Here is an 18910-nt window from a genome sequence, read left to right as displayed (position 1 = left end):
TGGGCCGATGTGTTACACAACAAATGTTTCCTTTTGAATGTCCACCACATCAACATAAACCAAAAACAGAAAGGAGCGAGGAAAACAACAAAGGAAGGAAATAGAGTTTGCTGCATCATCAGATTCACCTAATTTATATTCTGAATGTTTTTCATCTCAGAGTCTTTCATCTCCTATAGTCTTCCTCCAAACTCAAAGGCTTCATATATATGTATATACTGTATGTCTAAATCAGGTGTAGTTGTATTTTTTCCAGTCTATAAATAATTACACAAACAATTTCGTATAAGATAGAATAAAAGATAAAACATTGGTCGCCATAATGAGGTTCACGTGTGATTTTGAGTGAAACATCTCAACAACAAACTGCTGACGATGAATTGTAACTTTCATCTATCGCCTTCATCAAATTTTTAATTAGTCAGAATAATTTGCAGACCTAATGACATTCCCGTCAGTCTCAGCTGTGTTTTGTGGTTAGAGCTAATTAGCAAATATTAGCTTGCTAACATGCTAAACCAAGATGGTGAACATGGCAAACGCTGTATCTGCTAGCATCGTGCTAGCATAACTGAATCATGTTAGCGTTGTCGTCGTGAGCTTGGTAGCATGCTGATTCATGCAATGTCTAACCCGTACCTGTTTTTTTATTTTCTGCCTTTTTGACCCATTTCTGCCTCTCCACGCTCCAGGTACAGCATCGGTGATTACGAGGTTATCGATGAAGAAACCAACATCGTGCGCATGGACAGCTGGCTCTACATCCTGGCTGAGACGGTGGGCACGCCGTACCGCTTCAACGCCAGCGGGTCAGGGAAGTGGGAGGGCGGGCCAAACAAGCACTCCGTTTACATCACGTCCTTGTACTTCACCATGACCAGCCTGACGAGCATCGGCTTCGGTAACATCGCCCCGACGACAGATGGAGAAAAAATCTTCGCCGTGGCCATGATGATGATTGGATGTGAGTGGAGGCGTTTTATCTTCCAAGCAATGTAGTAGCTACATGATAAAATGAGCAGTTTAGCTATTCTCTTTAAAGCCACCATCCACTGAGGTAGGTGAACAAATAAATTATGTATAGAGCCATCGCTCACAAAATCTAACTCTGCAGATGATTAGTGGAGTGCATATTGCACGGTGTGTTCCTTTAACAAAAAGTCACATATGAAAACACACATTCAGGCTCAAAGCACACGTACATTTTTGGGTACAAATGTCTATTTTTGTTTCCTTCACTTCAGGTGTAGAAACTTACATTTATAAATTTTGTGAACATTTATTCAGAAGTTCACCTGCAATTATGTTCATTTTGAAAATGTGATTTCCCACATGGAAGATTAAAAATTTTATATGTTTGCATACTGGAGCCAACAATGATCAATCAATCAATCAAGTTTATTTGTCTCATGTAATTATCTAATCTTAACATTTTGCCATGTTAGAAATGCGGCACTTTAAACAGCATCAGTGTAACACCAGCGCTACTGATTAGCTTCTTATGGAAATTCTGAGTTACTGTACAGTTCAATAGTTAGTAACTGGAAAAAAAAACACAAAAGCAAAATTCATGGATACAGTTTATCATGTGTGTTATCATGTGTATGTGTATTCACACAGTGTAAAATTAATTTTTAATATGTTTTCAAAACTTGTGTATAGCTTCCACCAGTTTCTTTTCAATAGGAGCTCTGTTGTTCTTCCTGCATTAGACTCATTACCTCAGTGTGCTGTGTGATATTCTGCTGAATAATTGAGATTTTCTGGCATGTGATGCATCACTTGCTTGTTTCTGAAATGCCTGAGAAAAACAGGGCTGAGAAGGCTGCTCCTCAGAGGCTGGTGTTTACATTTGACTTATTTTTTTTGCCTGTAAATGTTCTGTATGCTGAAACAAATGAGCCATAAATCAAAACAAATGCAATAATATCTAAAAAAGACGGCTAAAAATTACATTAGCAGTGTGAACAATGTCTATTTACCCATTGTGGTTTACACACAGAATTAGCCGGTGTTGCTGTAGACATAAATAACAATGAACTGGATCATAATTCAGTTATACAAGTAACAAAACAATCTGCGAGGCAGGAAGCGGCGTGCCCCTCTTTCCACATCTCACTATTAAACATTTATAAGTTATCTACTGCTTGTGTGGCTCATAATGCAGCGTACAGCGCAGTGCCATTATGTGTGACTGCGCACAGAGAGCAACACCTCGAAGCAATAGCTGACACCGTCGGATCAGCTCGACGCAGCGCTCCCTCCGATCCCGCCGCAGTCACCCCTCACCTTCCCCGGCCGAAATCTAGACCCTGAGGCGAGAGGTTAATTGCAGCCCCTCTCGCCACCTTTTTGGGCTGTTCGGGGAACTCGCACAACTCATCTGCAGACTTGTCTAAATTTTTCCTTGTGAGATACAAATCATCTGCAAGCGTAAATATCTAAAAACCAGACGGCCTCAGGAGGATTTGTTGTAGATGCAATCTACTGTAGTCCATGGCTGTTCTCTATGAAATATGGATGCCCTGATACTGTTCTATTTTTACCACCAGCACTGGATCGGTGCTGGCAGTAGAAGATCACAGTGTGACGAGGGATTTGGGGGGGGGGTGGCATGGGGAAGGGGGGCACCATACATATGTCCTGTTTCTATAGCAACTGTTGGCCTGGGGCTTGAGTTTCTGACTACTGTCTTTTAACTACCTTCAAACAAGCCAGCTGTTGGATGCAGAGCAACGCTGCGACCAAGTTGTGTGCGTCAGCAAGCGAGGAGCGATGTTGGGGACTAGATGAAGCGTCGTTCCACAGGGACCGATTGAGTTTCTTTTGCTACAGCATTTCTGTGCTTATCAGAGATGTGAGCGTCGCCATCTGTGCTCAAGCTCGAGGTAGCCGTCATCCCAAAACTTTGAGAAAGAGACGTGTGACAAATCATGTTAGATTTAATAGGCTCAGACCATTTAAAGACCTTTCTTGATCTGTTAAGCTTCTGATTTTGATGCCTGCCAATGCGCAGCACTGAGAATATGTCACAAACAGGAACGTTTTCTTTGCGTCCAGGCGAGAGATATCATGCTACCACGCAATGCCCGACAACACGGCTGTACAAATGAGCAGTGGTGATGAAAGGATGAAAGTTGCGGTTATCCTCGCCCTTGAGGAGTTTTGAGCACTTTTTAATGAGCATTATTCCCTGTGCAGTTTTTCAGCACTTTGATTGTGCACTGTGAAATAAACAAACACACACAAGCACATGCACAGGTTACTGTCATCATCTGAGGATAATTGAAATGTGTGGCTGGCATGTTTCCGCTCCGTCCCTTCTAGCAGGGCTAATTAGGGCTCCATTGCCAAGAGAACACTACACACACAGAGCAGACATCTGATGGCTTTGATCCACGCACACACGCCAGCTGTTGCACCAGTTCAACCACCCAACCACCTCAGAGATGCACTGCTACACTCCTCCTTTTCTTTAATTCTTCCATCACAAGACAGCTTAAAAAACCACATCCGTATTTAGTGGGACGCACTCAATATGAAGCTGTAATTATATGTTTTCCCTTTTGGCGAGAGAGTTATTGATTATATTTGGAGGCAATGATGAGTAGTAATTGTTTATTTCCCATGTGATTGATTAAAGTGATCACCACATAACTATGAAGACTTCAGGCACATTTGGTATGAGACATCATGTGAGTATATATAAAGGCCACAAGAAAGGACAGAAAGGACCCGTCTCAGGAGATTTTTATGTTTTTGTATTTTTTAATGTCCTATAAACCACATTTTGGAGATTTTTTATGTCCTCACAAACCCTGATTTGGAGACGTTTTGTGCTTGTAAATACAGTTTTCATAAGTAATCTTAAAATGTGCTGCAGTATTATGAGACACTGGGTTTATAAGCCTCTTAGAAAATCCATCAAAACCCACAGGATGATCTCAGAAATTACTACTTTAAAAAAAAAAAACACAAAGCATCTTCCTTAGTGCTGATGTTGAGCCATTTGCAATTTCACAGATTTATTTTCAAATTTTTCTAATAAAAATCCCCTCCATCACAAACTGTCTTTATCCTCAAAGCCAACACAGAATCTTTGCTGATGCTTCAGATTTCCTGTGAACTTTATCCAAATTAAATTTCTCCCTTTTTATTTTCTCTCTATTTTCCCAGCGCTTCTTTACGCCACCATCTTTGGTAACGTGACAACAATCTTCCAGCAGATGTACGCCAACACAAATCGTTACCACGAGATGCTTAACAGCGTCCGGGACTTCCTCAAGCTCTACCAGGTGCCCAAGGGCCTGAGTGAAAGAGTTATGGACTACATTGCCTCCACCTGGTCCATGTCACGGGGTATAGACACTGAAAAGGTACGTCACACTGCCTCATCTTTAATGGCTCTTCTATAGTGTGTGATTACTGGTAGTTTCCTTGTTATGAGTCTAAGAAACATAACCCCTCATAACATTTTTAATTTTTTTATTAATTAAACAAGCAAGAGATAATGTGTTGATTAAGAAGCTTTAAAAGTGCCAATGGGTGGATTTTTATTACTTTTTTATTACGGAGCCAGCCCAGCTGTATCCCCATTTCCTGCCTTCATGCTAAGCTACGCTAACTGGCTTCTGGTGTAGCGTTACATTTGAAAGATAGTAAACTTTTCACAACGTCAAACTGTTCCTTTAAAAATCCAACAACTGACACAACATTTGCATTTTTTATTTATACGTGTATTAATTGCAAAATTGTTACAAATGTATAGAAATGCAGCATAATTCATGTAATAGCAATAATGTAGAAATTAAATATTGGATATATGGCATTGCAGTAGCCTTCACATTTTTCCCCAGCTCTGAAACCAAACTGCTGATGCTCCCTAAACATCACTTCAAGTCCTTTTTCATTGTTGTTTTGTTTTGTTAAGAATCAGGTTATCCTGTGGCAGCATTTATCAGCCTGTTATCTAACGCAGGCAGCGATGTGGCTTTCATAACGCAGTAATCAGCAGTTACCACCAGTCATCCTCCTCCCTGAACGCAGATGACGCTAAAATGATTAAATTCAGTGGAAATTAAGCATTTGGAGCTGGAAGCAGATCGATTGAACTGGTGCCACTCCGATTGACTTGGCTTTCATATCACTGCATCTCATTTAAATCCACCGGTCCAAAATCCAATCATGGAAGTTGTGTTATTTCACCCCAAATAACAAACAGGGACTTTGTGAGCTGAACAATTTTGAGCCCTAATGGTTAATCTGTGCTTATCTACTTATTGTGTGCTGTTTATATGTTAAGCCTGCGCTGCATCTATGTATTATTTATTTGTCTGGCTTCAGGCCACACTAAAGGGTCTAAAAATGGCACATAATCCCCCTCTGCTTGACATTCATCTTCAAAGAGATTTGTTTTAAAGGCAGAGCCCTGCGATGGCCTGGCATCCTGTTGATTAGGTGTACTTGAACAACATGCTGCCACTTAGTGACACTCAGCAGAGAGGCGGCCGGACTCTGAGCTGGATGCAGCTTCCATGTGACCTGCATGTGAAACACATTGGCATGGATTCGTACTGCACACACTCAGCCCTGTGCAATAGATATGTCGACTCCTGGTAACGAATCTCCCGCAGCTACAGAAAAAGAAAGACATCTGTTGAATGAACTTTCAAAATCACACAGACTGTAACAAGTGTGTACTGAATATTTATTACGTCGTATGCACTGGAAAAAGTGTCCAGACGGACAGACTTTAACGACATTAGCTGCATATTTCTTCCAAACAGCCTCTTTTAAGTACTCTCTGGACATTTTGAATTTTTTCTCTTCGTGACTATAAAAATGTTTAATGTGAGAATTCCCAGAAAGAGTTAGATGTGTGAATATCTATTCTCTTCGTGAGGAAGAAAGATCTTTCAGCTGTCTTCAGTGGCAAAGCATTTTATTTATTTATCGTTCATGCATTAGCACGGCCCACTGCACGTACCACTGCACATCTGTCCTGCCGGAGCCTCACACTCAGCTCGTAGCTCATAGACTTCATGCACTTGAAAACTGCTTTTCTCGGCTCTGGGAGGCTTAACAAATATAAAACCATCATGGAATAATAGAAAGACTAATAACTGACCTTAATTGCAGTTTGAGTTGTCCAGACAGCAGTTTTACAGACGTCTCTTTTATAAAGATTGTCTTTAGCGAAAGTAGTGGTGCATGTACACAGTATATGACAAATATCTGCCTATAGGTCGGGCGATTTACCCTATGCCTACTTAAATATAATCATAAATACATGTCAGCTGTGGCGGACAAAGTATTCAGATCCTTTACCGAAGTAAAACTGCTGATACCACACAGTGAAAATACTCCACTTCAGGTTATGCACAGCCTGCAAAGCATAGACAGGGATGATATATATACATATTTATATTAATAACAATGGAGTCTGTCCCTGCCACTGTATGAACCAATCACCTGTAAACATTGTGAATGACTGCAAGTTAAGATGTCGTCCAGCCCGAAGTCCTGTAGTTTATGACTCTGTGATCGCGTAATGTGAGCATCTCAAAAGACAACATGGTGGAGTCCGACCAGCTGAAGTATAATTCAGTCTTACCTGATGAAAACCAAATCATTCAGCTTCGTTTCCTTCCAGGTGTTGCAGATTTGTCCGAAGGACATGAGGGCAGATATCTGCGTTCATCTCAACCGGAAGGTTTTCAAAGAGCACCCGGCTTTCCGGCTGGCCAGCGACGGGTGTCTCAGAGCGCTGGCCATGGAGTTCCAGACCATCCACTGTGCCCCCGGAGACCTGATCTACCACGCTGGCGAAAGTGTGGACAGCCTCTGTTTTGTGGTGTCGGGGTCACTGGAGGTCATACAGGACGACGAGGTGGTGGCCATTTTAGGTGAGCTGAACGCTTTTACGCTACTGTTTTTTAATAATTCATGATATTCATTTTCGCTAAATTACACTGAACATTTTAATAATTAATAACGGAATTCACTTTCACAACATTCAAGGCTTCCCATTCCCCCAGCTGTCGAAGGACCTGCCCCAGATCTGCTCACGTTTTTCCCAGAGTTTAAAGTCGCGGATTTCTTAAGCTTTAAAAAGATGTGACAAAGATGCAGATGTGCTGCGATCACAGTTTATGACGTTAGAGACACATCAACCCTGAAAAGGTGACAATAGAAAAACGCTTCAGTCAAACCGGCCTCCAGCACTCCTCTAACAAAAAGGGTTCTGCATCATAACAACAAAATGTTTGTGATAGAAGTCTCACTGTTTCTGTCTGCACAGCAGCGCTTCACTGACTCTGACTGCAGTGAAAACAGCCGCTCGGGGATCGTTGTCTGCTGAGTCATCAACTCAGGATTTGGACAAGAGTTTGTTTGTCACAGATACTCGATCCTCTCTGTCGCATTTTGGAAACCGTCTGCCTTCTTCAACTTGATCTCGAGGGGTCAGTGTTTTAAGACCCCCTACTTCAATACTGAGAACACCACCGTCACAACACAAAAAGCCTCATCACTCTGCTAAAAACATGTTTAATTTACTCTCATACAGTAAAAGACAAAGAGAGCAGCAAATTCTCACATGTGAGAAGCTGAAAACATCAAACAAATGACTGAAAGGATTCGCTGATTATTATTAGCTGCTGGTTCATTTTCTTTAGATTGAATCGACCAACTGCTGCAGCTCTCGTCCCCATAAATGTAATATCATATAATATTAAGGGGAAAAAATACAGGAGAAAGAAGATTATTACTAGTGATTATTATACATGTTAATGCAGATTGTGCAGTTTTGAAAGTAAGACCAAAAAAATGTTACCTTATTTATTTATTTATTGTTTTTAGTGCTGCATACAGCATGGACCACCGCCACATACCACAGCATTTATAGCCGAAACTAGTCTGCAATGTCCGTCCCTGGATGAGTCTTTATACAAGGAGACAAAACATTATGAAACACAAACTATGATATAATTGTATTATATTCATTATAAAACTTCCCCAGCCTGTTAGCTTGTTAGTTAGCTCTGATCTTTAAGTCCTCCAATCATGGCTGTCAAAGGGTTAAGATCAATAACCGTGTCTTTGAGAGGGACGTGTCCCAAACATATGGCTGTGGGTGGGTCACAGCTGGATCTTAATCAATTTTCATCTATTTCTGGGAAAAGCTTCACAAATTTGCTGCTGGTTAGATGAAGCCTATGAAGTCAAGGTCTCCAGGGGTCCAAGATGTTGGACCTGACGAGTATAATTTTTAATATAGAGAGACCAAACACGAATAGACCAGAGGATGATTAGAGTCAGTCCAAAATGCATGTTTCTCTGCAGCTGTCTAAACAAGCTGCTGTTTGCTCACAGGGTCGCCATCATCAATGTTTGCTCTCAACTTATTTCTGCTGTCCATAAGTAGCAAAAAGGAAAATCAATCATCTCAGGTTTATTATCTGTCATCAAAGAGTACTTTTCATTTTTCTCCCACAGTGATTATGATTTAACATATGAACAGATGATTATATATAACTGATCATAATTTGGACCCTGTCTGACTCCATGAAGTACTCGACCGCCTAATGCGTATTGATAAACGCACCTTGATGTGATCTAAGCAAGGAGGCTACATATTTTATTTAAGATACAGAAAAAATCATCCTTTCCTTGTGTGTGCTGGCCTCATTACGTAAGCAGAGTATTTTCTTTCTCAAACATCCTCCTTTCAATTTGCCAATTGATTGATTTAGTGAAAAATGGATGGCATGCTCTGGCAGGCCCAGTGACACCATCTTGGCTGTTGTTTCATCAATATCCTGCTATCGGTTCCTTTGTGCAACAATCAGTTTGCTGTCAGGCTGATACCATTGACCTGGATGGAGACTGTAATGGAGTCTGAAGTGATAAACCGCTATGAATCCCATTAGCCTAATGACAGTGTAGAGCAGCAACAACATGTAAAGTTGCATGCACCTGCAAACAAGACTGAACGTCTCATTTAATCCTCAGTCTGGAGCTGAATATTACTCTGAATATCATTGATAGGTTGGTTATTGAATGTTTTAATAGTCTGCATTGTATACAGCTGTTCATCCTGTGGTTGACTACGTGACTTACTGGTTTGGTCAGCTCCTACTGCACCAATAGCAGCATGTTGAGTTTCTATACTTAAGTTTCGTAAATGATCTAGCAGGGTTTTTGTCTAATTAATAAGATTGAATTCATATATTTTTAAATAGTTAATATATCATTTAGTAATGTTTCATAAATCCATTGTAAGACATCATCTTTCAGGTTGCCAGGTTGTAAATAGACATCCTCATCCAGCATGACGCTAGTTCTGTCTTTTTATTTATGCTAACACGTTGCTGATAATAGATTCTGGTCCAGATGTTCCTCAGCTCTTTTCCGGAAAGTTAGTGGTCAGACAATCCGTTGGACGGGACTTCCTGATCAATTAAAGAGCTGCAAAAGCAAGTGTCATGCTGGAGAGGGAGTTTTTACAACCTGGCAGCCCTGAAAGTTCTTCCTATTAATTTCTTATAACTGATCATGAAGCTTTACTCAGAGATACATTACCCACTAATGAATAAATGAGTTACAGCTTATGAATCCCTTTATAAAAAGTCATTTATTAGAAAGTGGTGCCGACTTTTATTGCACACATGAACGAAGGGGAATTCTGAGTGGCTGCAGGCGTCTATTAAACCCCAAACATTGTCCTTGTCAACAGAATAACCACCATTATAAATGAGTGTGTAACATGTATTAAACTGCAGGTTACTGTGTGATCAGTGAGCTCTGATGGATGCAGTGATATGCGAAGTGGAGGATTCAGAGGAAGAAACACACTTTTCATCTCCACTTAGTCTGTTATTTATTATTTAAAGGACTCCTCAGAGAGCATCATTGTTTACAGGAGGCTCCTCTGTTATATAGCAAGAGTACAAACATGGAGAACATGACAGTATGTGGGTCAAAGTCAAGTGTTTTAGTATATCTTTCTAACAAAGCAGCATTTATGAAGGGTTTACAGGTTGTAAATACTGGTTAAATTAGTGGTTAATGAATAATTTACTGAGTCTTTATTGATCAGTTATAAGCTATTAATAAGAACAACTTTTGGGTGGTGAGTTTATGAAAAATTGATTGGTTTGACCAGTTGTTTCTAGGAAAAGACTGCAGACGATCTGGGCTAAAATCCATTTATTTGCAGCTAAATAAAACATGATGCCTTTTAGAAAGTGACAAAACCTGTTGGCATATTGTGGTGGAAAATGACTAAAATGTATACGTTAATGTTCTCATAACATGTGTTTAACTGATCTATAAAGCCCTTTAGTAAATGACTTATAAACTATTGTTAAACCCTTTAGAAAAGATGCCTAATTAGAAAGTAGGACTGAAGTCTTTTTTTTCTCAGTTTCTTTCCGCTGAAGGACAAACGTTTTGGAGGAATTAAAAGCTTTAAACGGTGTCTTCTCTCTGCAGGGAAGGGAGATGTATTCGGGGATGTTTTCTGGAAAGAGGTCACTCTGGCTCAAGCCTGCGCCAACGTCCGAGCTTTAACCTACTGTGACCTCCACGTCATCAAACGCGACGCTCTGCAGAAGGTGCTGGAGTTCTACACCGCCTTTTCCAACCACTTCTCGAGAAACCTGCTGCTCACTTACAACCTGCGAAAGAGGGTGAGTTACACTTCAGACAGCACCGAGAGAGGAAAAAGGTTCGATTCCCTCTGTTTAGATGGAGGCTTTGCACAGCACTTTAAATGTCAGGAGACTTCAGGTCTCTCGTTAGAACAGCTGCATGTATCGAGCTTGTTAGAAAAAGTTCACACGATATGTTATGAAAGGAAAACTGTTGGTGAAAATATACAGAAACTGGCATTTCCATTCTTGACAATTGGAAACTGACAAAAATAACAAGAAGGAAGCAAAAATAATGTGACGGTATCAACCGATAACACCTGACTACTGCACCTCTCGCAAACAGTTTCAATAAAAATTATTACCTTCAAGAAGGAAGGCTTCATTGCAGGACTGTTGTATTAGACTGCATTCGTCTTACTTATTAGTTTCCATGTACACAAGTTCTGTTAATTCTGTTCAATTTCATGACCGTTTCACAAACGTCCGTGAGACTGTGTTGGCCTGTAACCTGCAGCGCTTCATCTAACAGCTCCCTGGTGCTGCTCCTTCGCGTTCCCTTATGTTCTGAAATATTTAAATCACAAAATCACAAAATGACAGTATTCTTGTTCCATAGACACATATTTATGAGACGTTTGCAGCCACCGCTAACCTCAATGATAAATACAATGTGTTTCCCGCAGCTGCTTGACAAGAAAAGCCACTCTGTGTTTCACTAGTTGAATGATTTTAATGTGGAGCAGCAGCAGCAGGAAATGTTCGTTCTGGATTAGCGGTAGTTTAATACAGCTCAACAGTGAGGCTGAAACGTGAGAGATTACAGAATACAAACAGTAACAGTATAAAAACTTTATATCAACAAAATAGATTTCTTAGAATTTACAATTTTAAACTTTTCTGCATTGTTTTTCTGCTTCTCAAAATGTAGTTAAATTGAATTGTAAACTGCTTTTGACATGTTAATTTGTCTGGTCATGCTCACATTAATGGTATATTTCGACATTTTGGTAAATATGCTTGGTTGCATTCTTGCTGTGAGCTACAGGAGAAAGTTGCTAACAACTCTGTCAGTTAAACATGAAGCTTTAGCCAGGAGTCAGGTAGCTTAGCTTAGCACAAAGACTGAAAGCAAGGGGAATCCGCTAGCCTGGCATAGCTAACTAGCGATTATAAAGCTCATACAGGTATGCTAATGGCTACGATGCAGATATGAGAGTTATATCGATCATCTAACTTTTGGCAGGAAAGCGAATAAGTGTATTTTCCAAAATGTGCCTGTTAACAGACATTAAACACAAAGCTCCTTTAGTTCCTACATTTAATATGTAATTATTAGTCATTATTTATTCCTAAATAGCAGATCCCTGCAGCCAGAGCTCACATATGTTCCACAGCTAAACAACCCACTGAACAGCCACCATACATTAAAGCTGTTACTACTCCTTCATTCAAAACGAACAGCTGTGATCAACAACTCAAGTGTAGCTACCAATCATTACCTCGTTCATAATAAGGTCGGCCTGCCCAAGAGACCGCAAGTGAGATTGAATTGCCTGCATATGAAGAGGCAATCTCATCTGCTGCATTCAACTCACTATTCACCAGGGTCCCATACTTTGTGAACGTATACAGCAGGGAAATCCAGAGATGAACTGATGAGGAGCCGTTCAAGTGGAGCTCGTGAGGTTGTGTCTTCGACTTGGGAATCCCAGCACACGAGATATGTTCGCCATTCGAGTGGTTTGAGTTTTGAGAACAGCGTTGCTACGAGACTGAGAAGAAAAATGGATGCTGTCTTACCTCCTAAAGAATGATGGATGATTCTGCGCTCGCGAACGAGAAAACAGCAGATGACAAAAAAATGAAAAATAAACACAATGCTCGAACTTGGAGCTTCCACTTTCTAAGTTGCGAACACATCAGTCAGCTGTTCACAGACTTGACTCCTCTCATGAGCCTCTGTTCCTCTTGCCGACACTGTATTTACTCATAGAGGGGTCCTTTAATTGGCTTTTCTGCAAAGATTAAACATATTCAGGATTTTCCTGTCTATAGTCTTTCAGCTAAAGAAATTTTGTCACATTAGGACATTCAGGGAATTCTCTTACTCGCTTTGTTGCTGAGAATTTGATGAGAAGAAGAGTGATAGATCATTAATCAGCCAATGGGCGCTAATTTCAGATATATTGGTACTGATACACTGTGATGTTGCCAATTTGCATTTGTGGTTCTTTGATATTTGTATGGATTAAATGAACAACGTACTGTAACATGTCCATTAGTTTTAGAGGTGCTGGTACAGTTGGTGGATTTCGTTACTTTCAGAAAGAGCCAGGCTAGCTGTGTCTTTATGCTAAGCTAAGATAACCATCTATTGGCTTCAGCTACATAGTTTCCACAAAGACATGAGAGTGGTATCAACCTTCTCATCCAACTCTTGGTAACAAAGCGAGTAAATGTATTAAACTGTTCCTTTAAACTAAACTTTACTAAAACATGATGCAACATATGCTCAGTTGTCATGGAGATAGATCTGTAGACATGCTGTAGTAGCTGCTTTGATTTCATTCATAGCACTTTTACAATTTGGCTTATAAATTACATTACATTACATTACAAATTGACAAAATAAAACAAAAACGATCCTACATCATAAAAATGCAGACCCTGAATCTTGTTTTTAAATATATTTAGCCTCGTTGGGACTTTTTTTTTTTTTTGAGATACGACCACAGGCACCTTGTTGCACACAAAGCAAAGCAGAGGAGGAGAGCTGCAAAGCTAAAACTGGTATACAAATGCTTGAGTTGTCTATTAGCATCTGTGTGGTAAGCTAACACTGTGTCTTCACCAACTGAGGCCAGAGGCAGGATGTGAACTTTCCCTCTGCGTTGTGGGAATAGCCTCTTTAAGGTGACATTTTCCATGCACACACATTTTGAAACATCTTCCTCGCACAAACTGCATAATCAATAAGATAGATACACCTGAACTGCAGATCTGGTTTCTTGTTATTATGTCAAGAGATGAAGTTGGCTTAAAGATTACAGTATCATAAGATAAGATAAGATAAGATAAAATATAACTTTATTAATCCTGCTGGGGAAATTAGGTTGTTACAGAAAGCAAGCAATAGTAGTAGGAACAGAATAAAAAATACAAAATAGAAAAATCTACTATATATACAGTATATATACATTTATACAAAAGTATTATAAAAATTATATTGCTAATGGAAATTTTTATTTTAAATTGCACATGTAAAATATGGATAAGTACAGTAGGAAAAATATATAAATATAGGGTCAGCACACTGAAAAAGTGTGTAATATTGCACAGATACTGCATGGGTGTGATTGCAAGATGTGAAACATAAATGACACAGCAGGTGTCATTTACTACACCATCTTGATCTATCTGCGCCATCTTGATCTATCATTTGCTTGTGTGCAGTCAAACACTGATATTTTTGATCCTTCAGAATGAACTGGTGGTTATTGTGATGCCGTTGTAGTCATAAGAACTTTAAACTCTCTTGTAGATCGTCTTCCGAAAGATCAGCGATGTGAAACGAGAGGAGGAAGAGCGGCAGAGACGTAAAAACGAAGCCCCTCTGAACTTGCCGCCAGATCACCCGGTCCGAAAACTCTTCCAGCGCTTCCGACAGCAGAAGGAAGCCCGCTTGACGACGGACAAACCGCAGCTAGATGAACACGACGTTGAGAAGGGCCCCGTGTATGTGGAGGTCCCTATAGCTAATACAGCCATCACAACTACCAGCATCATCACTGTTACAGAAAGCCCAGCAACACCCTCATCTTCATCGCCTTCATCTTCAACATCCCCCAACTGCACTCCTTCAGAAAAGGTGAAGCTGCAGGTGCCGTCGCCCGTTTCTTTGGTAGGAGGCCGGACTGCTGAACCACTCAAAGTCAAAGGCTGGGGGCGCTTCAAGGAGTCCATGGCCAAAGCTGAAAACTGGAACAAAGTGTCCAAAGCCGAATCCATGGAGACTTTACCTGAACGGACCAAGGCGCACGAATCACAGACGTCACTAAAGAAGACGGACTCGTGCGACAGCGGTATCACCAAAAGTGACCTGCGGCTGGACAAAGTGGGCGACTTCCGCATGACGCCCCAAGACCGAAGTCCCGTCCAGCCTCCGGAGACCAGGCACGCCTTCTACCCCATCCCGGAGCAGACGCTTCAGGCCTCGCTGCAGGAGCTCAAGCTGGAGCTGAAGGACGACCTCAAGAACCTGAACGTCCGGATGTCCGGCCTGGAGGCGCAACTCACGGAAGCACTTCAGCTCCTCAAAGCGAGGAAGTCAAGTGTTGGCTCTCCGCAGCCTCTTTTTGACATTTCTAGACCTGCTTCACCCGAACTGGACAAAGAGGACATCTTCTCTTAAAGGATGGAAGAATCATCGGGCAACAGTAAGCTGTGAACTCAGCTGGAATCCAGCAACATCCAGATTATTGGATGGCTGGAGCTGCACCATTTAGATTAGGCAACGGCGTGGTCTTAAAGACGCACCGGCCTTCATCGTAGGGGTGTACCTGTTGGTTAACAAGGGATGACGAGGTCCTAGCCCAGATTTCGGCGTCATAACGCTGAACACTCGGTGGTTACATAAAAACTGACAGCTCTATGTTTGTACATACGTTTGATTTATTTTTCCACTTTAATGGAAAAATAGCTCAAGTGGCTTGATCCTGAATCTGTTTACCACTTCAGATTTTGAGAGTCTCAACAAAAGACGATAGTTGTATCTCTGCTGGAACGCCCCGACAGAAACAGCATGACCCCCTCGTCTCTTATTGAATCATCTGTATGAGATTCCTTTGCATGCCACGTAAAATAGATGCGTGCCTCAAATTGCAGATGGCACTTATTTGATTAATGGAGGCCACACAGCGAGTCATTTGCGTTATTTCACCATGACAGTGAAAAACGATGGTCTTTGCAGATGTTGAAAGAGTCTTAGAGTAATTTCCTCAAGCAGCTGATGAACTCTTTTATTACATCAACTGCTCATTCAACTGGATCATTATGAATTACATAACAGATAACTCTGTCCAAGCAATCAGATTTTCAAAGACATCTTTCAGCAGAGTTTATAATTTCAATAAACCATGGGCATCATGACAAATGCAGCGCTGGTGTGGCAGCACTGAGCAAGTGATCCATCTTTCCTGATATGTAGTAGCTGTTATTCTCATATATAAAAACATGTTACATGTACATTGTATGAGAGCTGTGCATTTTTAGCTTTGGCTTAAATAGGCAATGCAGGTGGAAGTGATAATGGCTGTTCCCCCTACACATTTTAAAACTGTCAAGAACATATTAAGGAATGCCCTTTAGCTAAATATTTCTAAAATAAAATGTATTTATGTAACATAAAACTTCAAGGTGCAGGTTTGCTCATGTAAACGAACCCAGAAAGTCACTGGAACCCATTTTAGGGACTTTTTTTTTTTTTGCCTTTAATGGCCACTGAGGTACATTTTTACATTTCTTACACCAGTTAGCATGATTTAATGTGTACGTCTGTCTTCAAATTCACCTGAGAACAAAACCACCATCCCATGAGGTATAAGAAAACATCATTTACAAAGCAACAAACCTACACAATAACAAAACTGGTGTATAAAATTACTTTGGAGGAAGATTATTTTAGACGTTACACCAACAATTAAAACCTCAGTTCCCAAAAAGTTGGGTCGCTGTGTAAAATGTAAAGAAGAAAAGAAAAAAACAGAAATCAGTCATTTGCAAACAAACTGTTCCTGAGCCCATGTAGTAATCTCCTTTATCCAATCATGTGATTACAAAGTGGTGAACCTCGCTCCATCCTCGCTTGTGAATGACTGAGCCTTTCCAGGATACATTTCATACCCAATCATAACTATCACCTGTTACCAGTCAACCTGTTTACCTGTGGAATGATCCAAACAGGTGTTTTTGGAGCGTTCCACAGCTTTCCCAGTCTTTTGTTGCTCCTGTCCCAACTTGTTTGAAACGTGTTGCTGCTGCAAATGCAGAATAAGCCGATATTTACAAAAATCTATGAAGCTGATGAGGTCAGACATTAAATATATTGATTTTGTACTGTTTTCAATTGAGTATGTGTCAAAAAGGATCAGCAAATTATCACATTCTGTTTTATTTGTTTTAGACAGCGTCCCAACTTTTAGAGTAGAGGTTGTAACTCTACTGAAATCCTAGACTGATGAACACATTCATCAACAATTTGCTTCCTAAATTATTAAGCAAAATAAATCTGTCATATACATATACATCTGTCAATAAATCAGTATTGGAAACAGAACTGAGAATAGACCTCCACAACAGAAGCAGGAAATGTGCTTTAGAGAATTTTTGTGGTGACTGAAATTATTCATTCGTTCATTACAGAACTCTAATAAGGCCACAGAAAAAGATCAACATCGAGCAAAGTGATGCATATTTAGTTGTTGCAGTGGAATTCATCAGTTGATGCTCTTTAAAAACAATGAATGATAGAAAAAAGTCTAATATTCAGGATATATGACTCAATTTTTCCTGATTGCTGCTAATGAGGTCCAGAGTAAGTTCATTGTAAACAGTCATAAACTATATTATATCACTGGAGCTCAAAAGTGGTTTTGGGGTTTAGCTCTAGTAGAAGCAGGAGCTTTGAATCTGTCTTTGAAGTAAATGCATTCTTTTACATTGCAAAGAATGACCATTATTCTATATTATTTATTATTCATATGGATAATTTATGTTCCCTGCATGCCCCCTCTCTTCAAAACAAGCTGAGGCGGGCACAGCTGAGAGGAAAGACAGCAAGTTTTTTTTCCTCCAACACGTTCTGGAGCTCCGTTCCCATCAAAAATTCAGCTCACTAAAAATAAATGGGCACGTCGTCACAGAAGTGGGAACTCATTTGGTTTAGAGTCACTGTTTGTGGGTCTTTATGGGTCTGCTTTCAAAAGGAAGCTTGATCACAGAGAGGGAAAAGCACTAAAATCATGACCTCTCTCTCACAGAGAACTCATAAAGCTGCAGAGGTTCAGAAATCAAAAGGAGGCAAAAAGAGGGCCGACAGTGTCGCCGAGGAATCTCGTCACCTGAGCGGAAGAAAGGATGTAAAAATGATGTAACGGCTGTCGAAGTATTCATCAAAGTTCTGCCATCTTTGAAACTACAAACAAATGTGGTGAAGAGTTCAGTTCGCAGAGTGATTTATAACTGCTGTTCTGACAGTTCATTAGCCTACAACCACTCTGAGTCCTCTTTCTTCTTCAAATGATTGCTCAGTTACAAAGTCATAGCTCTGATATACCGTTGTCCAGAGGACTTGGTGGAGATTACTTTTAATTACTGTCACCATGCTTTGGATTCGCGCAATTGAACTAATAAAACAGCAGACCAGAGACACGACCCAGCACTTTATTGCTCATCTTGCTACAGAGGTCACATGTTTACTGTTGTATTTGCAGCCAAGCTCCGTGTGTGTGTGTGTGTGTGTTATTTTAAGAAAATCATCACACACACCTGACTACAGACTTAAAAAAAAAAAACTATCACAGTATTTCTCTACATGTTATTGTGAGGGAAAAAAACCTTCTCCTAAATGGATTTTTTTTTTAAAGTGTGCAACTTTTACAACAATTGGGCAGGTTTGAAGCTCTGATTGGCTGCCGAATGTGTCACACAAACTAAATGCTCAACCAGATATGAACATCAACATGTTAATTTAATGCTCAACACACACGTACACACAGCTAGAGAGATGTCTACTACTTTGTATTTGCTTTTGTGAACGCAACATTAGAGTTAGATGATGACTAGCTTAGCTTAGCATAAAGACAGGAAGCAGCTGGAAACAGCTAGCTTGCCAGCAATCACATCATGTGATTGGTTATATTTATGCTGTAATTTTATCATTGTCTTTTAATTTCTTTATCCATTCTAACAATCAGTAAAAAGATCAAACCTGTTCCAGCGAAAAATCTCGATTTCGTGCCACTACTTGAATGCAGCCCAGCAAGAATGATACCGCATGTGGAGGGAATATTCACTTACGCCTGTCTGAGGCGGAGAATTTCTTTTACCAACACCATAAATGCGTTGCTAAAATGGGATGTAGGTGCACTCTAAAATTCAGAGACAAGATCCTTAAAAGCAATATGTAGTCCTGTGCTGTAACATTTATAAACAAAGGTCCAAATGGTGACAAAAATATAGAAAACCTTCAGCTACCA

At 40.3% G+C, this 18910-nt stretch overlaps 1 protein-coding gene across 1 annotated transcript in view; it reads left to right on the top strand.

Annotated features, from left to right (window-relative positions):
- kcnh1a (potassium voltage-gated channel, subfamily H (eag-related), member 1a) overlaps positions 1–15066 on the top strand; it is a 40891-nt gene extending 25825 nt beyond the window's left edge. The window contains exons 9-13 of the mRNA XM_041947172.1: positions 693–964; positions 4177–4376; positions 6653–6905; positions 10495–10691; positions 14197–15066. Of these exons, the coding sequence (XP_041803106.1) occupies positions 693–964; positions 4177–4376; positions 6653–6905; positions 10495–10691; positions 14197–15066 (1792 nt within the window). The remainder of the gene's footprint in view (positions 1–692; positions 965–4176; positions 4377–6652; positions 6906–10494; positions 10692–14196) is intronic.
- Positions 15067–18910: the final 3844 nt, after the last annotated feature.

This window comes from Chelmon rostratus, chromosome 11, assembly GCF_017976325.1.
Source record: "Chelmon rostratus isolate fCheRos1 chromosome 11, fCheRos1.pri, whole genome shotgun sequence".
Lineage (NCBI taxonomy): Eukaryota > Metazoa > Chordata > Actinopteri > Chaetodontiformes > Chaetodontidae > Chelmon > Chelmon rostratus.
Note: the sequence above shows the minus strand (reverse complement) of the source record. Positions and strands in the feature narration are given on the sequence as shown.